This window comes from Stegostoma tigrinum, chromosome 1, assembly GCF_030684315.1.
Source record: "Stegostoma tigrinum isolate sSteTig4 chromosome 1, sSteTig4.hap1, whole genome shotgun sequence".
Classification (NCBI taxonomy): Eukaryota; Metazoa; Chordata; class Chondrichthyes; order Orectolobiformes; family Stegostomatidae; genus Stegostoma; species Stegostoma tigrinum.
In genome coordinates, this window is record NC_081354.1 from 10392564 (window position 1) to 10416383 (window position 23820).

The 23820-nt window shown below is 44.4% G+C and overlaps 1 protein-coding gene across 10 annotated transcripts in view; it reads right to left on the reverse strand.

The window, feature by feature from the left end:
* Positions 1-23503, reverse strand: part of LOC125450974 (probable E3 ubiquitin-protein ligase HERC3) — an 85064-nt gene extending 61561 nt beyond the window's left edge. For 5 of the 10 annotated variants that reach the window (XR_007247189.2, XR_007247192.2, XM_048527553.2 and 2 more), the window contains exons 1-5: positions 23215-23503; positions 13508-13767; positions 4868-5027; positions 3174-3250; positions 862-1083 (exon numbers count right to left, since the gene is read on the reverse strand). Coding sequence is in view for 8 of the 10 variants with exons in the window: in XM_048527553.2 (XP_048383510.1) it covers positions 862-1083; positions 3174-3250; positions 4868-5027; positions 13508-13751 (703 nt within the window). In the remaining 2 variants the exon portion in view is untranslated. Of the gene's footprint in view, positions 1-861; positions 1084-3173; positions 3251-4867; positions 5028-13507; positions 13768-18724; positions 18896-19432; positions 19525-23214 lie in introns of all 10 variants that reach the window. The other 5 variants (XM_048527515.2, XM_048527545.2, XM_048527534.2 and 2 more) reach the window with 5 other exon arrangements.
* Positions 23504-23820: the final 317 nt, after the last annotated feature.

Sequence of the window (23820 nt, forward strand, 5' to 3'; positions counted from 1 at the left end):
CAGTTCCACATCAATGTCAATACCCTCTGGAGAGGTGAACTCTGCAACATTCAAGGAGTTAGCTCACCACTGCCTCAGGGTGTTGGGGGTGGATAATAAACGCTACCCTTGCTAGCAATTCCCCCTCTTCATCAAGACAATGTAAAAAGCATGGCGAGGCTGGCACTTACTTGAAGTAGAACATTTATAATTCAATTCTTGCATATATTCTCATAAAGCTACCTTCATCTCTCAAGGCCTAACACACCCTTTAATTTGAATAATCCCAGTGTGTGCCTTGGAGAACATTACCACCTTCCAAACCCACAACCTTTACCATCCAGATGGGCAGAGGTAGTAGATGGATTGAAATACCACCCACACTGCAAGTCCCCCTCCAAGCCATGCTCCATCCTGACCTGGAACTAGATCAGTGTTAATTCTCTACCACTGGGTCAAAATCTTCAAACTCCTTCCCTTACAGAACAGTGACTATTCCCATATCCCAGTAGGTGGTACAATACGACCTTCAAAGGCAACTGGAGACAAACAATAGATGTCAGCTTAGCCAATGATGCCAACATCTCGTGAATGAAAGTCTAACTGGCTATCCACCTGCTGGATCCAAATCCACCTCCACAAGATCACTTGGAAGCAGAAATATATAACCAGTTACAACTTTGTTCCTAGCTCTACTTCCTAATACACCTCATTCTACCTGGAAAACAGCCAGCATAAAAAATCAGGACAGGCTAATGTGCTAGCTAGTCTTCTCCTGACCTTCACTTTTCCATGAACACAAGGTTCCTGACTTGAGTGAGGGTCTTCAGAGACTGCATACCAATCGTTCCCAAAAAGCTCACACCACTGTTAACTGCATACCTTTATCGTCACTGAGTCCCAGCTGACCACAGTTATTCCTCCCCCAGCCAAACACTGCCCCCGACAGCGACAGAGTGAAGCTGTGGGTCCCTCCTGTAGCGATCTGAGCCAGCGGAATCCCAGTCAGAGATTTGACACATTGGGGGCTGGTCTGAGAGGGATAACTTTTCCCTAAGCCCAGCTGGCCATGAGCATTCTGGCCCCAAGCAAAGAGACGGCTATCTAGAGGAAAACAAAACAAGAAAAAAAAACACCAACTGAAGCAAAAATTCTCCATCAACATTATAGAAATATAGCATTTGCTTCGGGCATTCAACCAGATGTTGCACATGAAAGGGGGAATGATGTTGACCTTCCATATCAGTGGAAAGGGCATGACAGGTATCTTTTAAACTCCTCTACCATTTACCGTGAATAGAAACCAGAACGGTAAAAGATGTTTAGTGCCCAGGTAGCATCACCCATTTTACACGCATCTCAGGTACATTTTACCCATTGAGACTTAAGACAATAGCACTGCTACAAGTCACAGGAGACGGGATTGGGATGGGGGAATGGGCAGTGGAGTTGCGGGGGGGGGGTGATGGTGGTTGTTAGCGTATCAAATAAGTTTAGGAAAAGACACCATGGGATGTTGCACCTTCACAGCAGTGCTCTGGACTGGCAGAGCAAAATCACGTTTGTACAACCTACCAAGATAATAAAATGTGAAGCTGGATGAACACAGCAGGCCAAGCAGCATCTCAGGAGCACAAAAGCTGACGTTTCGGGCCTAGATCCTTCATCAGAGAGGGGGATGGGGAGAGGGAACTGGAAGAAATAGGGTGAGAGGGAGAGGTGGACCGAAGATGGAGCGAAAAGAAGATAGGTGGAGAGAGTGTAGGTGGGGAGGTAGGGAGGGGATAGGTCAGTCCAGGTAAGATGGACAGGTCAAGGAGGTGGGGTGAGGTTAGTAGGTAGGAAGTGGAGGTGCGGCTTCAGGTGGGAGGAAGGGATGGGTGAGAGGTAGAACAGGTTAGGGAGGCGGAGACAGGCTGGGCTGGTGTTGGGATGCAGTGGGGGGAGGGGAGATTTGGGAGATTTTGAAGCTTGTGAAGTCCACAGCTGTTCCTGCAACCTTCGGGTGGCATCATTGTGGCGCTGCAGGAGGCCCATGATGGACATGTCATATAAAGAATGGGAGGGGGAGGTGAAATGGTTCGCGACTGGGAGGTGCAGTTGTTTATTGCGAACCGAGCGGAGGTGTTCTGCAAAGTGGTCCCCAAGCCTCCGCTTGGTTTCCCCAATGTAGAGGAGGCCACACCGGGTACAATAGATACAGTATACCACATTGGCAGATGTGCAGGTGAACCTCTGCTTAATATGGAAAGTCATCTTGGGGCCTGGGTTGGGGGAGAGGGAGGTGGTGTGGGGGCAAGTGTAGCACTTCCTGCGGTTGCAGGGGAAGGTGCCGGGTGTGGTCGGGTTGGAGGGGAGTGTGGAGCGAACAGGGGAGTCATGGAGAGAGTGGTCTCTCCGGAAAGCAGACAAGGGTGGGGATGGAAAAATGTCTTGGGTGGTGGGGTCGGATTGTAGATGGCGGAAGTGTCGGAGGATGATGCGTTGTATCCGGAGGTTGGTGGGGTGGTATGTGAGAACGAGGGGGATCCTCTTGGGGCGGTTGTGGCGGGGGCAGGGTGTGAGGGTCGTTTTGCGGGAAACACGGTCAAGGATGTTCTCGACCACTGCGGGGAAAAAGTTGCGGTCCTTGAAGAATGTGGACATCTGGTATGTGCGGAAGTGGAATGCCTCATCTTGGGAGCAGATGCGGCGGAGGCAGACGAATTGGGAGTAGGGAATGGAATTTTTGCAGGAGGGTGGGTGGGAGGAGGTGTATTCTAAGTAGCTGTGGGAGTCAGTGGGCTTGAAATGGACATCAGTTTCTAGCTGGTTACCTGAGATGGAGACTGAGTGGTCCAGGAAGGTGAGGGATGTGCTGGAGATGGCCCAGGTGAATGTGAGGTTGGAGTGGAAGGTGTTGAAATGGATGAACTGTTCAAGCTCCTCTGGGGAGCAAGATGCAGCGCCGACACAGTCATCAATGTAACAGAGGAAGAGGTGGGGTTTGGGGCCTGTGTAGGTGCAGAAGAGGGACTGTTCCACATAACCTGACCTACCAGTTTGCTTGGAAACTAGAATTTTGGCTGATTCAACAGCACAAGGTCAAAGACTAAAGCTGCCCCTCCAGCATACGTGTTACTGAGACCTCAGACATGGTCATAGCTCAGTGTCTCGGTGAGGTTAGTTAGTGCATTCAGATTATACAGAGTTACCTTTAGTAAGTGCCATGCAATGCCAGCTTCCGCAAGTGACCTGTATGACCACGCATCCATTCAACGTCCGGACTAACCTGGAGAAGAAAAGCTCACTTAAAGTCAAAGAGAGAACAGGAGATTAAAAAAAGAGAGAGGAAGAGAGAGAGAGAGAGAAAATCATGTCTGCAAAGATTTAGCCTCAATGCGCATTCTTGATGCAATCAGCACTCACCCCCACTAAGGAAGAAATAGGACAGCAAACTCTGGTGTTCACATGCACAGCTGAACAACTGCAATAAAGCGATGCTGTCCAGTGTGCACTGTTATTTCATAAGCTTCACTTTGACAAGTTTCACAGCAGTCAAGAACACAGAACAGGCCTAACAGTTCAGTACTTACTACTTATTCAACACACCAGAATTAAAAGGGTTTCATTAAAACCACTTTCAATTCAAACAACAGAATCACACCCCACTCGAAGTGCTGAGAGCAGATCTAGGCATCACACCTCAGGAAGGATGTATTGGCCTTGGATGGAGAACAATGTAGGTTCACAAGAACGATACCCAAACTTCATAAGTTAAGTTACAAGAAGAGATCACACAAATTAGACCTGTTTTCTCCAGAGGTTGGAGGTATAAAGGGTGAGGTGATTGATATCTTCAATTTATTAACAGAATAGACAAAGGTAAACAATTTCTATTGGTTGGCAATCCTGGAGCTGGGGGCACAGTCTGAGAATTAGGGCCAGAACACGCAGGAGAAATATTAGGATCCTCTTCTACACCAAAAGGTCGTAGAGGTTTGGAAGTCCCTTCCACAAATGACAGTTAATACAGGATCAGTTGTTAATTTTAAATGAGATAGATAATTTTTTGTTCAGCAACAAAGTAGTAAGGGATATGAGGCAAAAGGTAGATACTTGAGAGTTAGGCCACAGATTGGTCAATGATCTCACTGAAGGGCAGAACCGAAGTCATGTTGAAGTTGTAAAGGAGATTGGTGAGGCCTCTTCCATAATACTATGCCCAGTTCTGGTTGCCCTGTTATAGGATGGATATTATTAAGCTGGAGAGGGTTCAGAAGAGCTTTGCCAGGATGTTGCCACGTATAGAAGGTTTGAGTTATAAAGAAAGGCTGGATAGGCTGGGACTTTTTTCACTGGAGTGTGGGAGGTTGAGAAGTGACCTTATAGAAGCTTATAAAATAATGACAGATATAGATAGGATTAATAGTAAGTGACTTCTCCTTACGATGGGAAATTTTAAGACTAAGGGCATATTTTTAAGGTGAGAGGAGAGAGGTTTTAAAAAGACACAGGAGCAAATTTTTTACACCGAGGGCAGTTTGCATTTGAATTGAACTTCCTGAGGAAGTGGTTGATGCGGGTACAATTACACCGTTTAAAATACATTTGCATAAACACATGAATAGCAAAGGTTTGGAGGGATGTGGGCCAGAAGCAGATAGGTGGGACTAGTTTAGTTTGGGATTATGTTTGGCATGGACTGGTTGGATCAAAGGATCTGTTTCCCTGCTGCATGACTCTACAATAGGCTTGAGGAACTAAATGGCCTACTCCTGTTTCTATGTTTTATACATGTCCACCACAATGCACTATTCCAGATACATCATGTTTAATATTGTAAGCAGGCATTGAATCTCTGCAGCACACTTCATATTGAAGACTGTCCATGGGGACTGTCTGGTACCTTGGTATTCGGATAGTCTCCTCGGTGGAATCAATCCCTAGTTGACCATCTCTTCCTGCTCCCCATGAAAAGACCTGACCTTGATCATTGAGGGCAACAGTGTGGGCTTCTCCACAAGCTGTGTGGACAATCGTCTGGGCATCTAGTGCTGCAACTTGTTCTAATGAAAATGGAAAAGGTTAAAGGTGAGCATCAAGTTACGTCAACTCAAGGCTAGTCGACCAGCTGTACAGAAGAGAATAGATAGGCTGGTTCATCACATAAGTTCACTTGGGAGAAAACTGGAAGCAATCTTTGCACATGCAAAATTCATTTTCTGCTGCTTCTATGCACATAGTCCATAAATAGCATCTCAACACAGATTGTGCCAACTGATTCCCATTATGCAGTGAGGATTGATTAGTATATAACAAGGATCACAAGTTAGAAGCTCTTGAACAGCACGTACTCACTTTAACTTTAAATATCATTGCCCTGGGGAGGTCCAAACCCAACAATTCAAAGATCTGAAGTGATACATTTTCCAAGTTCTTCCCGATGAGCAAGAAACTCCCAACATATTTCAAAAACATTCAGACACTCAGACAATTGAGGCTCAGCCCTCTGAAACCTCTGTATGGGGCACTGTATGGGGCAGCCCAGCATCCAGACCTTGCAACTTGACCCACCGTCACCAAGGCAAGCTCACGGCTACAGGAAAAGGCCAGAAACTGCAGCCTGGAATCCATGTCTTACCACCTTCTGCTCTGTTTTCAAATTCTCCTCAGAAAACATTTTTGTTTTAAGTAGTGTTTAGCGCCTACCACTGTACTCCCTCCAAATACTCCCACAGGAGGTACTATTCATCCAGAGGCTTCAACTGGTGACCTCCAGCTGTAACTGTGCACCCCCATCCCTAGCTCTCATCTCACTCGGTACCCAATACATCCATCCACATTGTACACTGCTTTCCAAAGCCAGTTAGAAAGTGAATACACATATCGTCTATTGATTTGATAACTCGTTTATCCAAGAACAACTTTATTCTCACAATAAGCAGAAGAAAATTTAAGGGCCTTCAATTTTTCTCCTGTCTATATTACATGTAAAGAGGCAAGGTGCCCAAAGCTTCCTGCTAGATTGACTGATCATCAGAAAAAACCTGACACCAAAACCGAAACAGAGACATTAACTCAGGTGACAAATATTTTCATCAAAAAGGTAAATTTTTATGGTGCTTTTGACAATGACAGTGAAGTCACAAGAGAGTATCTCAGAGCTCACCCAGAAGGAAATCAACCACTGTACTTGGAAATAAATGCTGAAAAGCTCCATTTTCAGATATAAAAGTCAGGTTGGACCAGCATAACTCGTTCTCAAATATTATTGTTTTTATCCTCTGGTAATACCTGGACAGCTGTATAAATGGCTGCCAAAGATCAGACAAAAGGAAAATCGGAGACGATATGCTCAGTGAGATAATAAATAAAGTGCTCACGTGATGGGGGCTCTGGGCCATGGAGATAGCAATGGGCAGAATAAGTGTCACTGAACAGTCATGATGTGCAGGTGCCAGTGTTGGACTGGGTTGGACAAAGTCGCATGTCACATGACACCAGCTTGCAGTCCTACAGGTTAATGTGAACTCACAAGCTTTCACAGCAAAACCCTTTTGTCGGTTAGTTTGGGAAGAGAAATGGTGAACAGAACAGTATGTGATTTAAGTTTTACCCGTAACCCAAAAATGTGACCAGAAACTAACCGAGCGAGTCTTGTAAGTGCTATTACTGCAAAAGCAGGTAAGAGGCTAAGAACTCATTTCCTGACACCCCAAAGCCCATCCCCATTTACAAGGCACAAATCAGGAGTGTGATGGAATACTCCACACTTGCCTGGGTAGGTGCAACTTCACCAAACACTCAAGAAGCTTGATACCATCCAGGACAAAGCAGCCCACTTGATTCACACCAGATCCACAAACATCCATTCCCTCCACCACCGATTTCAGCAGATGTGCGCACCAGCTACAGGATGGACTGCAGAAATTCACCAAAGATCTTGAAACAGCACTTTCCAAACCCATGACCACTTTCATCTGGAAGCACAAGGGCAGCAGATACCTGGGAATACCACCAGCTGCAAGTTCCCCTCCAAGCCACTCGCCATCCTGACTTGGAAATACATCGCCATTCCTTCAGTGATGTTGGGTCAAAATCCTGGAATTGCCTCTGAAGGCATTGTGGGTTTATCTTCAGTAAATGGACTGTAGCAATTCAAGGCAACTCCCCACCACCTGTGGATAGGCAATAAATGCTGGCCAGCCGGGGATGCCTATGTTCTGTGTATGGATGAATTTTTAAAACAAAATCATTTTCATTGCACCTTTAGACTGCCAAATGTTTGGTCTATTTAGAAGCTGCTGTAAAAAAAACAGGTGCATATTAACGCATGTTGCTATCAATTCGTTTCCCTACAAAACAATAAAATATTACTCATTATCTGCCACAAAAAAACTTCAAATTTGAGGGTGTACTCTACCTTAACAATGGCTGTTCTTCAATGAGCATAACTTTTTCTCTAAAATTTGCTAACGGGATGCGAGTGTCTCTCTGAAGGCCTGCATTCATTCTAACCACAAAGTGGTAGTGAATGAGCTACCTTTAGTTATTAAAATTCATTCATGGAATATGGGTGTTGCTAGCTTGGTCAGCATTTATTGCTCATCCCCTACCCTAGGGCATCAAATTAAAATTTTAAAGACTGAGATTCCTCAATTTCCATTTGGTAAGGATAAGAAGGGATACAGAGTAAAGACCATTGAATGAAGTGAGGTGAAGCCATGCTGTCTCAGAATGTCTTAACAGCCTCCATTAGACTGTCAGTAAACGAGCGAATGTATGCCATTCAGCCCAATGAATCTGCTTTACAATTCAATAAGACAACAGCTGATCCGATAATCCTCAACTCCACTTTCGCACCTGTCTTCTGTCAGTTCGCCTATCCTGTATCTGTGCTAATTATACCACTTCCAACATCATGGGCTCTTTCTTATTAAGTAGCCTAACGTGTGATACTTCATCAAATGTCTAAGAATCCAAGTATATTACATCCACTGCTTCCTCTTTCCTGCTTGTTAACTCCTCAAACAAATCCTAATATGTGTCAGGTATCATTTGTCCTTCATGTAGCCGTATTGAATCTGCTTGATCAGACTATGTATTTCCAAATGCTCTTCTGTCATATTCTTGTAATAGATGCTAATGTATTCCCTATGATAGATGTGAAACTAACTAGCCTACAGTTGCCTGGTTTTTGTCTCCTTCCCTTTTTAAATAAAGAGTGTTATATTGGCAGTTTCCCAGAATCTAAGCATTCCAGGAAGATTCCTATCAGTACATTCTCAATCTCAGCATTTTAATGTCCCAGGATGCATCCCATCACATTCAGGGAACCATCTTTAGCCTCATTAGTTCCTCGAGCACTTTTTCTCCAGTGCTAGTAATTGTATTCATTTTACTTCCTCATCTTGCCCTTGAATATTTGGTAATTTTGGCATGCAATTAGAGTCTTCTATTGTGACGACTAATGCAAAGTGTTTATTCAACTCTGTCATTGTCCATTTCCCCAGATCATTTTCTAAGGGGCCTACATTCACTTTGGCTTCTCTCTTTCTTTGTACTTAACTGACTAGACTGTTCTTGTCCCACTCAAGGGGACAGGGGTGGGAGAAAATTCCGATAAACAATTGTGAAGAGTGAGCTTTTTGACTTGGGAGAGGCGAAACTCTGAGGCAATTTAACTGAAGCCGTCTAATAGGACTTACTGCGTTGATCAAGCAAACATCATTCAGGTCAAAAACAAGAAGAAAAGTGAAACAGCGTAGTATTCCTCAATGAACATGACATAAACAGATCATTAGTTCGTTAGCTAACAAGGTGTGAAGCTGGAGGAACACAGCAGGCCAGGCAGCATCAGAGGAGCAGGAAAGCTGATGTTTCAGGTTGGGACCCATCTTCAGAAAATGATTTCATCAGTGTGTGCGCAGATTGCTACTGCATTTCCCACAGCATGACAATAGTGGACTATACCTCATGTACTCAACTCCAGTCGGGACACCCCAAAATCATGAAAGGTGCTATTTAAATGTAAATTCTTGTTTTCTCATTGCACAAGACCTAGTAACATCTGGAAACAAATAGTACAGCAAAAGAAATCCCCAAGGATTTAAATGGATTGTAGAAATATTTGGTAGGTTTACTCAAGTCTCTGAGGGATATGGTGACATAACAGGTGGGCACTGATGTATCAAAAATAGACAAGTTTATATCTATAGGCTTTTTCTCCCCCAAATGTGATTTTTTTATACATTTAACTCACAAAGTCTTCCGGTCCTTTACATTAAGGTCATGCAAATTTACAAATGTGAACTAGGTTGGAGAAAAAAAAAGCAATGCCAAAATACATCAGCACTTCAGAAGTGAAACAGAAACAGAAAATTCGGGGTGGGGGGGGGGGCGGTGGTGAAGACAAGGTGAGAAACACAGTCAAAGACAGAATTTTCCTATTTCCACTGGAGATGGCTCTGAAACCATGAGGAGGGGCATGAAAATTATATTAAAAATGATAGAATAGCTCCATGACAACTGCTGCTTTTGCTTTCAGCTTTTTCAAAGAGCTTGTATTGGCTGAACGAGCCGAACGGCCTTCACCTGTGCTTTGATGGAATTCGGCATCTTTGATGATCAATGATGGAACCTGGGCTTTAGGAAAATGATGTATTATAGATATGACAATTTATTGCAGTCAATAGAATGCAGAATAATTTGGGGGATTTTTTGCTTATGTGACAGCAAATGTAAAGTTCCTGTTCAGTTTGGCAATTTTTAACAAACCCATACTGGGCACATGCCAGGCATTTCAACAAGTCAGCAAACAGTTGGCATAGCAACGGCAGAATGTAGAAATACCGCATGGCGCAACAGCGATGCCAAGATAAGATGTGATGACAGCAGAAAATACCTCTTGCAAAAAGAATTCAAGGGCTAAACTAGGTTCTTTGATTCCAAGGGAGAATTCACAAAATACTCACCTTTCCAACGCTGAATTGTTTTCATGTCAGCTTTTCTCTGAAAATGCCACAGTGGCTTGATGAGGTGGACATAGAGATGTTTCCAGTTGTGAGTCTATCTAAAACCAGGATGCCAGGGCATTGGAGAATGTCCAACTCACGGCTGATACCATCCATCGCCTGGCTATGGCAGTGTTTGGACCTAATGTCATGTACCAGTCAGAGGATGCTCAAGTATGTGGTGGAATCCCATCGGTGCATACCACTGCTCAGACAGAAAACCACATTGGCCCCAAGGTCCTGAAGTCCCTCAGGAACACAAGCCCCACAACCTGAGCACCTCTTAGCTGTGTGCAATGTGTCTTTCTGTCTCTCAAAGAAGCATTTTTTTTTTTGTACAAGGCACTGCTGCAAACCATCTGCCTCAACTCCTATGTTAGTCACCCAAACACGCCTCAGCGCGCTTATTTACCACGAGGGGGTGGGATCCCCAAACAGGGGGCTTTCTAAGCAGGAATTCACCTTTCCATTGGGAACCTGGGGTGAATGTTCCATAGGTATGAGACTGGAAAAGCACAGCAGATCAAACAGCATCTGAGAAGCGGGTGAGTCAACATTTCAGGCCGAAACCCTTCACCAAGCAAAGGGTGTTGCTCGCAGCATTCCTTACAACCTCAGATTGCGGTGTGGTTCACTCCCAGCCGACCTGTTGATTTTGTAGCGCTGTGCAGTCTGTGAAGCATGTGTATATTGGCTGTGGGTGTTTGCATTCCCTTTTTATGGTGATTTGAAAAAGCTTTTGTTGTGTTTTTGGTTACACTTCAGCCCCACCCTACTGATCTTTGGGCACCGACGCAGAGAGGTGTGGACAGATTGGAGGATTACCCAGTGGGTCTGCCCCTGGACCTGGCCAGGGTGGCTGTAAAAAGAAGTCTAGGCTACAGACTGTGGAGGGGATCATCTCTGCAAACGGCCTGCCCTTTTTCCATGGTCACATTCATGCCCGGATCTCCTTGGAGAGGGAGCATGCGGTGTTCATCATGATGCCTTCAAAGAAAGGTGGGCACCAGTGGGGATGCAGTGCTTTATTTCCCCTTCCACCTCCAATTTCAATTAGTCCCTTTCTGCTCTTCTTCTCACTGCTTCACCTTTGATTGCCTGTAATGGACTTTGCTTGTAAATATTCAGTTGGATGCATGAGTGTTTTTACTGGTGGTCACACTAGTTACCAAAAAGAAAAATGTCACGGTGACTTTGGTGGGGGTAAGTTGCTCAGTTACGTGTGATAGCACTTCTGGGTAGAGAATAAAAAAAGCAGGATCGCAGGACATCAGAGGACGTCCAGCTCATGGCTGATGCCATCCATCGCTACAAGATGGCAGAAGTCGGCATTGTGGTAATAGCTGTCCTGAGAATGGTAGCTTTCCAAAGATCAGACTTTTGGTTTCTCAGTCCTCTTCATACCGGCAATGGGCCAAATAGCTTTTCGTTCCGAAATTATTTTCACGACATCAGGATGCCCCAAAGTGCTTTACAGCCAATGGTGTACTTTTGAAATGCCTGTACCATTGTGACACCGTAAAGATGCTCGCTTGGCACCGGCTGGGGAAGAAATAAACGGTCAGGAAACCAGGGAAAACATCTTCTCTCCTCAGATAATCCCTTGGTGTAATTCTGTGTTTACTCAAAAACTGACAGGGCCTCAATTTAATATCTCATTCAAAAGAAGGCAACTCTGACAGAGCAGCTCCCCCTCAGTACCACACTGGAGAGATATTCTACAAGTTTCCGGAATAGGAGTTGAATCCTCAACCTGCGGGACAAGAGTGCTACTAACTGAGCAATATGCAAGTCGTTCATTGAATTCAACATTTGCTGGAAACACACAATTGTTGTTTGGTAATTTGTCATCCTTGTTTCAGCCAGCCAATCTCAATTTGGGAGTGGGAGAGAAGGGAGAGGGTATAGGAGTTGAGAGTTTGGGGCCTGTTCCACAGCCTCGACTATGAAGCTTTCCACAACATGGCCACCGAGAACGTGAAGAAGCAATTTTGCGACAGGAAGTCCAAACTCAAAGCGTGACACTGAGATACGGCAAGTCAGAAATGCCGTAGAAATTAAACTCTTCACAAGAGAGATGCCCCAGAGGTAGATTAAGGTTAGGTCATATATGACGGGAAAGACGTTGCAACAGGAATATGCCGGTCAGCTCCTTAGACTCTGTCATTCACCTCGATCATACACCATTGGCACCTCAATTACAGTTATGTACATGCCCTTAAAAATAGTCATTGCTTTTTCTCGAGTCAGGGAATCAAATCAAGCTCAGTATTGAAAGCTTAAATGATGCAACCACTCATCGGGTTCTTACTAGTCACAGAAAATGTCCAATAGAATCAGGTGAGGCAGATCATTCCAAGTGTAAGCGACATGAAGCACCAATAAATTGCATTTAAAGTCTGTTTTCGTGCTGTATGACTGACATTAATTGTTGGAAAACGTTCCAAGGTGCTTCTCAGGAGCATCAAAAATAAAACTGAGATCATATGGCAGGGCTTCCCAAAGTGGGGGCACAAGCAGACATTTGGGGGGTTATGAACTCTGTGGTAATAATGACTGCGGTGCCGCTCCGACTGCATTGCAACAGCTGTGCTCCCTCTCTAGCAGGTCCCCAGTCTCTTAGCTCTCACCAGCTTGAGAATTTTCAAGCCTCAAAATAGGGCCACAGTGGAATACAGTTTGAGAAACACTGCCATGAAGAGATTTTGGACAGCTGTGCAAAAAGCCTGGACAAGACAAGTAGGTTTTAAAGCCACATCTTCAAAGGAGGCGGGAGAAGTGAGGCTGCGGACATCATGGAAAAAAATTCCAGCACTTAAGAGCTTCAGCATCTCAAAGCATGCCAGTCAATAGTGGTGTAATTAAAATCAGGTATGAACAAAAGGCAGGAGTTGGAGGAAGACAGAGATCTCCATGATTGCAGGGACAGGGAGACCAGAGAGATTTGAGGGGGGGGGGGGGGGGGGGGGGGGAGATTGGAAAACGAGGCTTAACCAATCAAGGACAAATTTCATAAGCGTCTCTTGGGTAGGCAGCTGCATTACAGAGAACAACTATTTCTGCAGCATACTGGGGAGGTGATGGCCGAGTGGTATTATCGCAAGACAATTAATCCAAAGACCTGAGAAATACTCTGGGACCTGCCTTCAAATCCCGCCACAGCAAATGGTGTAATCTGAATTTTTTTTTAAAAAATCTGGAATGAAGAAGCTAATGATGGCCATAAAGTCATCATCAGTTGTTGGACAAAACTATCCAATTCTCTAATGCTCTTCAGGTTACTGCCATCCTTACCTGGCCTGGCCAACTTGCGACGCCAGACCATTAACTGCTCTCTGGGAAAATGGGCATGGGCAATAAAAGTTGGCCATGCAGTTTGTTCACGTCCCAAGAATGAATTAAACAAATTCTAAAAAGATCCATTTCTCACCACTCTTTAACCCAAGGAGTCTCAAAACAAAATAAAACACCACATTTGCCGCGCTCCTGTCAATTTGTGGAAAGTACAAAACTGACACTTGTGTGGTCATTACCTGGACTGTAACCTGCTTTCTCGTGGCCCAGCTGTCCCCAGATATTTGAGCCACATGTGTAGACGCTTCCGTCTTGCAGAACGAAAGCCGTATGGTACCTCCCGCAGGACACCTCTCGTACAGTTTTACCGCTGAAGAATGAAGACATTCTTGGCTGAACAACTATGTTCTCCTGTACGTCACCCAGCCCCAGCTGCCCCAAATTGGTATGACCCCAACATAGCAACTGTACTTTCGAAGTCATGGTTTCTGGAATTCCCCTGAAAAACAAAAAGGTGGAGGGGGGGGGGGTGGGACGACAAGAAAGGAGACAGATTATGTATGCAGGGATGTATAATTTTGGATTAAATGCAGAAGTGGATGAGAATCAGGCTATAAAAAGATAACCACACGTGCAAACTCCCCCATTCTCCCCAGCATCTGTTTGGGGCTGAACAAGTGATTCAGAACCTCGGTGTTACACATGGAACCAAAATTAGTTTCCAACTATGTAACAGCTCCGTCACCAAGATCAGCTGCTTCCATCACCCAACTGTTTTTACATTTTCTCATGGGACTTGAGCATCACTGCCGAGGCCACCCTTTATTACTTGTTCCTGGCTGCCCTTGAGAAGGTGGTGGTGAGTTACCTTCTTGAACCGCAGTAATCCATTTGGTGTGGAAACATTGTAAGGAAGGGAGTTCCAGGATTTTGGCCCAGTGACACTGAAAGAACGATGATATATTTCCAAGTCCACCTCCAACTCCAGCTCCACCCTGAGTTTAGCTCAGCTACTGTTGTAACCCTAGTCCGCACTTCTAAATCTGTGACAATTCCACTTTACATGGAATAGCTTATCCAAAACTCTGCTCTTGGCATCTTAACTCACACCAAATCTTGTTCACCCTAATTTACCTTTGCTTGCAATGCCCCAGTGTTAAATTGTTCACCCTTGATGGTGGGCCAAAGGGCCTGTTCCAATGCTACATTGAATTGGTTCCAAATCCCACGATTTGCTTCATCCCTACATATCTACAGCCCGACAAGCCTCCAAGATATTCCTCGTCTGACCTATGATTTTAAACTAGGGATGCCATTCTGCCACTGCCGGCTGTTCATTCAACTGCCTGGGAACTGCTCCTCGCTGCCTGTTTCACGCACACTCCTTCCTTATGACTTTAGTTCAAAAAGGTACATTTTGAACAAACATCTGTTTATTTGTCCTAATATGGTAGCTCTTTCTATGGTTTGGTGTAAACTCTTTTTTGATAATAAAACGCCTTGTGATATTTCATCACAGGACTTCAAATTGTCAGATCGCAAGCTCAGAAGTAGCAATGGTCAAAACAATTCTTTCCGCTCTTCCAGGTCATTCCCTTCTCTGTTCCTGCTCTCACTGTTCTTGGTGAGGGACCACAACAATTTTCATATCTCAAAATGAGGTCACAGTGCAAAAAGGTTTGGGCAGCTGTATCTTATCATGCTGCAGGTGCTATATAAATGCCATGTCTCTGTTATTCTATCATCATCCTTCGTAGTTTCATCCTTTTAGCATAGTTTACCTTCTGAAATTACACTCGGCAACTTTTTCACAAATGCAAAAGGAATCTCGCTCTTCCAGATTGCTTTAAAGAGAGTATTTGGAATGTGGTACACTGAAAGAAGAAATCAAAGAGGGGCTGCATTTAAACAGCATTTCTGGTAACCACACGGCATCCCAAAGACCTTTACAGCCAACATGTTACTTTTGAGGTATAATCCTGGTTATGAAGTAAGGAAACACAGCAACCAATCTACGCACAGCAAAATCTTACGACCAGCAATGAGACATTGGCTAAAGTTTGAGAAGATTTGTCGCTCGGGGTGTGAATGAGGTTGTAGACATGCTCAAGCGATAGGGTTAGGGTTAGGCAAGCCAACGGGTTTGGTTGCAAATATTTCATCACCCTGCTAGGGTGTGCCAGCAGAGAAGTGTCGGTGTTCTGTCCCACTTGATATTTATTTTCCCCAATTTGTTGGAGTGTTTGGTACTACTTCCAGTTCTGTTTCTCAGTGGTTTGTGCACAGAGTCTAATTCAATGTGTTTGTTGAAGGAGTTCCAGTTAGGATACAAGGCCTCCAGGAATTCCCTGGCACGTCTCTTGTTTGGCTTGTGCAATTATGGAGTGTTGTCCTGGTCAAATTCATGTCTCTCGTTGCCGGTGTGTAGCAAGACAAGTGAGAATTGGTCATGTCTCTTGGTGGCTAGTTGGTGTTCATGTATCTGTACTGTCAATTTTCTTCCAGTTTGTCCTATGTAGTGTTTCTCACAATCCTTGTATGGTATTTTGTATATTACACTGGTTTTGGGTAAGGGATGATGACTGACTGCTCTAAGTGTTGGTTGAATGACGTTAGCCAGGACACCACAGTGAATTCTTCTACTCTTTATTGAGTAATGTTGTGGTATGTCTCGGGCCCCACATGAAAGAACAGGTAGGGCCACATTTCAATCTTTCATCCAAAGAAGGCAACAAGCTGTCTCTGCAGAACCTGATCACACACACTCTCAAATTCTAAAAACCCCACTCATTTCTTGAGCAACTTTTCAAAATCCATTCATCTGTGGGCTGTGCGCATCATTTGCAATGCCACATTTATCGCTCATGCCTAGTAGCCTTTGACAAGGTGGTAGTGAGTCCTCTGTTCCACTCTAAATGTACAATGACCAGTTAAGTCAGTGAACTGAACAGATAGCATGTGATTCAGAATAAAGGCAAAACTATTGATTTCACTCCCGTTCTGACTGGGCTAGGCTTGGATCTCTTCATTCACTCTGCCTCCAAGATCGAAAGGCAATGACAAACCATCAGTGACAAAAACAAAAATGCCAAGAAAAATTTTAGGACAAAGCATCAGTGGACAATGAGCTAAGGAACTGACATCAGACAGCGCATGTTTGATATGATTTGATTCCAAATGGCGCACAGTGTTGAGGAGGAAAGATTGAAGATTTTGGCTGGCATTGGGACTGTGGATATACTCACACTGCATGGATTGTAGCGATTCCTTCTTTCAGAGAAAGGAAGTGAACAAGGTCATTGTGGTTCCACTTGGCTCCACAGAGGATGCAGCTTGCAATGAAAAGTTGGAAGCAACTCAACCCTCTGTGGCAAACTCTGTAATTGAAGACCTTGAACCAAAGCCTCCAATACTCCAAAATAACACTAATGCAGTTAACCTGGCTCATAGAATCCTAAGACGAGATGAGTTATTGTACATTAGAGATTCTTCTGGCCTGAACTGCAGATCAACAAATATTTAGGGCAGCTACAGCTCCGTTCTCACAACAGATCAACTGCATGTATTCAGAGATAGTAGGAACTGCAGATGCTGGGGAACCTGAAATAACAAAGTGTACAGCTGGATGAACACAGCAGGCCAAGCAGCATCATAGGAGCAGAAAGCTGACGTTTGCCCTTGAGTTAAAGGCGTGTGATAATGCATACATAACTTCTTTTACTATTTGGGCTTTCAGACGATGTGTGTGTTGTTGGCAAAGCCAGCATATTTTGCTGATCTCAAACTGCCCTTGAATCAGGTGGCCATTTCAGAGGGCACTTGTGAGTTAACAACATTGCTGTGGTTCTGGAATCATATAGAGTCATACAACATGAAACAGACCCTCAGTCCAACTAGTGCATGCCAAACCTAACCCCAAACTAAACTAGTCCCACCAGCTCCTGGCCCATATCTCTCCAAACCTTTTCTATTCATGTTCTTATCCAAAATGTCTTTTAAACATTCTAACTGTGCCCACATCCACCACTTCTTCTGGAGGTTCATTCTACATGCGAACCACTCTGTATAAAATAAACCTTGTATCTTTTTAAATCTCTCCTCTCATCTTAAAAAAATACAGCCCCTAGACTTGAAATCCCTCATCCTAGGGAAAAGACATCTTCCATTAACCCAATCTATTCCCCTCATGATGTTATAAACTTCAATAAAGATCACCTCTCAACTTCCTATGCTCCAGTGACAGAAGTCCCAGCCTTTCTTTTATAACTCAAACCATCCATACCTGGCAATATCCTGGTAAATCTCTTCTGAACCCTCTCTAGCTTAATAATATCCTTCCTTTCACAGGGAGACCAGAACTGGACAAAGTACCACAGAAGAGGCCTCACTAATGTCCTGCACAACCTCAACACAACTTTCCAAATCCCAGACTCAAAGCGACTGAGCAGTGTAGGCAGGCATGCTAATTGCCTTAAGTAGCCCGTACAGGTAAGGAGGGCAGATGTTTTTCCTCTAAAATGACACTAATGAACCTGATGGGTTTTTACAATAAACAACGAGGCTGTTCACCATCTACCAAAGCTGTAGCTGTACATTATTTACCAATGCCTAGAAGTCTGGGTTGTAGTTTGAAGGCCATCAGTCATACATACTGTATACACAGAGCAAGAGGCACAATACCTGATTACCTCCCTTTGGGAGAGCCCTGTCTCACAATATGTAAGGTATGTGGGACCAAATAAGTTTTCACTTAAAAGCACAGGGTGATAAAAGCAGGCTTTTTTTTTTGTTTATGAGTCTCCAAACATTGCTGTTCCTTGATCTGACTTTCATTTCAATTATTGGGAACAGGCCTTTCAACCCCACCAATCAATACGGCTGATTAAATACGAATGCTTTTTACTCATCCAATTCCCATCATTCTTTAACACCATCGGTAATCAAATCTTTCAAATTACTATCTTAGATTCCTGAAATTGACTCTTAAATTCTTCAGGGGTGCCCAGACGTTCTTGGGTGGAACCATTTCTCTTTGTTGCTGATTTTATTCTGGTGTTTTCTCCAGACTCAGGAAGTGTTGCAGCATTCATTTTTTAAAAAAATCAGGAGGACCACAGACCTAGTTCCCATCACAGCACTGATCATAGTGCTAAGTCTCTGTCTTCTCCCTGCAGTTCCTGATTAGTTTTGACGTCATGTCAGTAAGGAACCCAAAAATTGAGCAACCACGCGTTGTCTGCTGGTTCACTGAAGTGATGATTTCAGGCATAAAATCAAAAAATCTTTGCAGTGCCATCCCTCATGTCAGTGTGGAGAATCAGTTCAATGTAGGCAGCATTGAGTTTGGTGAGTAAGTATTTAAATAAGCAGTGCTCTTGCTCGAATGGCGTTTACAACCTTAACAACTTTCATTCCATGGCAGAAGTTCTTAACTTTACCTTTTCTCAAGCATGTACCTTCTGCATTTGTTGTAGATATCCTCATCCCTTGTTTTCTCTTTAAGGAGCTAAAGGTGACAAGATCCTCTTTAGTTGTCATGTCCTTAAAATGATCAGCTGGGCTGTTTTGGTCATGTCAATGAATTCATCAAACTGTAGTGAGAGACATCCACAGTTCTTCAGGTCCTGCTGAAAGACATCATGGGATAGATTCCACTAAATCTGCTAATGTGAAAGGACCAAATGACATGCTTTGGATTGCTGCCATTATTTCTTCTTTTCTTTTCAAATCTTTGCATTGCTTTTAATGACTTTACCATCTGTGAATTATTTCCTGTGTTTTGCCATACAATGGCAAACATGAAACGATCTTTCAGTATAGACCTCACATTTTGCTGCTGGTTTTGAAATGACTATTGATCTTTCAAAAAAGACCTTCAATTTTTGTTGTATGAAGCATGTTGTATGCATCATTATGTAATGTCATTCGAAGTTGCACTTTTTAAACTAATCAATATGCTTGGGTGCTTGTCAGGCAAACATTCTTCCCTGTTACAATTGCTATAAGAAATTCATTTTCCCATTCTATGTGAAAGTTGTACTTTTCCAGTTAATTATTTTTTAGATGGTCCAATTTCATCAATCATTATTGGTAACCAGGGATTTTTTTTTGCGGAATTAAAAACCAAGATAGCACTCTCTACTAGCCCACAAATGAGAACACACCTTGAGCTGGAAATGCACACATTGTACACCCGAAGTTGCAGAGTACCCTGTAGTTTGTCTTTGCCCTGCACAGTCCTCCTTGGCAACAACTGCTGGAAAATGAAATTTAGGATAAGTGACATGCACAGCTTAAAAGGGAAAGTGGCCACTGAATTCTCTCTATATAGTAGAGTATAGCACAGAGAGATGAAGACAGAGAGAGAGAGAGAGAGAGAGAGAGAGAGATTAACTCTCCAAAACTCTGAGATGGGTCACTCAATCATAATCTATAGGTTAGAGACAATGGCAGTTATATGATGGAGAGCACACCACTTGCCTTGACAGTGGAGTTCTCTGACACTAATGCAACAGCACTCAAGAATCTCGATAGAATCCAGAACAAAGCAGTTTACCCAGGACAAATCAACTTACTTATAGATAGAATGGTAGTTCATAAAATCCCCACAGTGTGGGAAAAGGCCATTCAGCCCAAAACATCTGCACCAACTCTCCAAAGAGCATCCCACCCAAAACCATTCCCCTACACTATCCCTGTAACCCTGCATTTCCCATGGCTAATGTACCTAACCTACACATCCCTGAACACTGTGGACAATTTAGCATGGCTGATGCCCGAGACTGGAATCAAACCTGGGTCCCTGGCACCGTGAGGCAGCAATGCTAACCACTGAGCCACAATACCACCCTAAACTTGAGATCAGCATCTTACCCACTCCTTTAAGCATTCACTGACACTCAGTGGCAGCAGTGTGTACCATAAAGATGCACTCCAGCAATTCACCTAGACTCTTCCAGCAACATTTAACAAACCTGGAACCATTTCCACCAAAAACAACATCAGCAGTCCCATGCAGAGCACCAACCTAGAAGGTCTCTCTCAAGTCACACACCATTCTGGCTTGGCACCATATCATTTTACCTTCACTGCACCAAAGTCTTGGAATGCCTTTCCCTACAATACTGTGTCCCCCTCCATCAGATGGGCTGCAGCAATTGAAAAGATGGTTCATCACCCCACTTTCTCAAGGACCATTAAGCATGAACAACAAATATTAGCCTTGTTCACATCCCTCGAAAGAATTGAAGAAAACATTAAGAGCTGCAAATAATACAAAATGAATAGGTTCAAATGGGATGCAAGGGGGAAAAAAGCTGTTGCAAAGGGTGGTGGGAATCTGACTCTGGATGTGATTGTTACTGACTAGTTCAGACTCAATGGGCCGAAAGGCCATTTTGTCCTGTAGGCTTCTATGACTACGTGATCTAATGTTCTCGCAATGAGAAGTGGGGCCCATATCGCAGAGAAGTGAATAACTTGGGCCCAAACAAAATGAAACCAGATGGATCCAACACACCACGCTTCTACGGACTACCAAAAATTCACAAACCAGGAGCCCCCCTCAGACCCATAGTGTCGCTACCTGGAATACCAACCTTCAGATCAGCCAAGGAACTACACCAAAGACTAAAACACCTAGTAGAAGACTCCCGCCAATCCATTCGCTCCACCCAAGAATTCCTGAACACCAAAGACACCAAGATAGAAGAGGATGAAATAATGGTCTCCTTTGACGTAACAGCCCTGTTCACATCTATCAACATCAACCTGGCCAAAGAAACACTGACTACACTATTAGAAGACCGAAGACACATACACCAGACACCACCCTCATCAGCAAGGACAACATCATCAAGCTAGTGGACCTATGCCTCACCACCCACTTCACTTTCAATAACAAAACCTACAGACAAACCAACGGTACACCCATGGGATCTCCGATATCAGGGTTCTTAGCAGAGGCAGTAATGCAGAGACTCGAACAAACAGCTCTGCCAATCATCCAACCCAAACTTTGGGTCTGCTACGCGGATGACACCTTTGTCATCACCACACAAAACAAATTAGAGGAAACCTTCCAGACCATCAATAATACCCTTTACTGGCATAACATTCACAAAAGAGGAGGAAAACAACAACAAACTGCCATTCCTAGATGTCACAGTAGAGCGACAGTCAATGGGGAACCTCAAACCAGCGTCTACAGGAAAACAACACATACGGACCAAATACTGAACTACAGGAGCAACCATCCCAACACCCACAAACAAAGCTGCATTAGAACATTATTCCAACAAGCCACCAAACGCTGCAGCACAGAGGAACTACGAAGAGCAGAAGAAAATCACCTATATAGTGTATTCAAAAAGAACGGGTACCCTATGAACACGGTCCGCCGATTCCTCAGCAACAAACCCAAACAAACAGACAAAATGGGCTCAGAAATCATAACCACTCTCCCCTACATCAAAGACATTTCCGAAATGACTGCCAGACTACTCGGACCCCTTGGCATCAGGGTAGCCCACAAACCCACCAACACACTAAAACATCAGCTAATGAACTTAAAAGACCCTATATAGACAACAAACAAAACAAATGTCATCTACAAAATACCTTGCAAGAACTGTGACAAACACTACATTAGACCAACAGGCAGAAAGCTAGCCACCAGGATACATGAACATCAACCAGCCACAAAACGACATGACCCACTATCACTCGTATCCTTACATACAGATGAGGAAGGACACCACTTTGATTGGGACACACATCCATCCTAGGACAAGCCAAACAGAGACACACACAAGAATTCCTAGAAGTATAGCATTCCAACCGGAATTCCATCAACAAACACATTGATTTGGAGCCAATCTACCATCCCCTGAGAAAAAGAGCAGGAAATGACATCACCAATGCAGGAAATGACATCACCAACCCAAGGAAACCTAACCAGATAAATAGAAAGCGGGACATGACACCAGCGCTTCGTCGGAGGCTCACTGATGATGTTACCTAGAACGGTGACGAAACGTCTGAAAACCAACCTTCCAGCTCAGCGAGCAAACTCACATCCAAAACCTCAACCTGAGCTACAAATCTTCTCAAAACTCGCTAACTTGGGCCCTCTTGATATAGACAGAATGTAACCACTGCAATTATTTTATATATGAACATAAGTTTTTTTGTCTCTGAATTATTTAAAATCAGGAGTAAAATTTCTGGATGAACCGACGATGTGGTTACAGTCCTGTAACCCAAAACAATCCTAAATATTAATGCCATGTTCCACCTAAAGTGACCGATTTCGAAACAAGACGTGGAAATTCAGTAAGGAAGACACGAATTTACATTAGAAGCTACTCTACAGTCAATTAAGTACAATACTCTTCTTTGGAGTTTAGTCATTGTTACAATGTAGGATTTTGCGCGCACACACCAACACAGAGGTTTGATAAACGATCAGATATCTGAAGGGATAACAGTGTGGAGCTGGAGGAACACAGTAGGCCAGGCAGCATCAGAGGAGCAGGAAAGCTGACGTTTCGGGTCGGGACCCTTACTCAGCATCTGCAGTTCTTGCTGCCTCAGATACCTGAAGGGTTTGGTCGAGGATTCATTGGTGGATGGGGACACTCGTCTTCAGAGTGGGGCCCAGGGGCTGGGGGCTCCCTTATACTGCAGCAGTAGCGAGGGTCACAGCCTTTGTTGTAGGGGTGAGGGGGGGCAGGAGAGTCTGGAGAAGGGCTTTCTCCCACAGGGTGAGCTGGTTGGTCCCTGTGTCAAAGCGGAAAACGAGACCTTTAAACAAAGCCCCCGTCTTGCACAGTAAACAAACTTTTGCTGGCAACATTATTGACACTGTGACAGTCACAAAGGCTGCGGGCGAAGGGGATGGAGAGAGGACGCTAAGCTATTCATTACAAAAGGGTTACAAAGTTACCTGAATGTCGCTCTTTCCCGATCGCTACCAGCGGAGACAGCCGAGATGGAGCAGAGACGGAGCTGGGGCTTGAGGGTAAAGGTTGCCCCTGACTCGGGCCCGGGTGCTTTGACCGGGGATCACCCGGTGGCGGGGAGGAGGGGCTGCTCAGCGCCTCTGTTACCGCACCGACTTCCCCCACCAGTTCCCGGGGCTCGCACCTGTCAATCACTGGCCCACCTCGTCCCGGGGCCCAGAGCCCGCACCGGACTCAGACACTCCGCCTCCGCCGCTTTTCGCTTCCAGGTTGGTGGCCAGCGCTCCCGACGCTGACAGACAGCCCAAGCCACCCAATCACTGAGGCTGCTCCCTGCGGCAGGCAACGCATCGACGTGCCGACCCGCCCCCAACGGCGGATACATTTTTAGAGAGGCAGGCACACTGCCCGCTGAGATCGAGAGCAATGCAATACCACGAAAGGGGCAGACACCCAACCAGCAAGCAATAGGAGCATTGCAATGACTTTAAAAGACGAGACATCCTGCAGGATCAGAAGCACTGTGTAACCGTGAAGGGACAAGCCTCCTTCTTTAAAGATCTGGTGAAATGCAATGTCTTAAAGGAGTG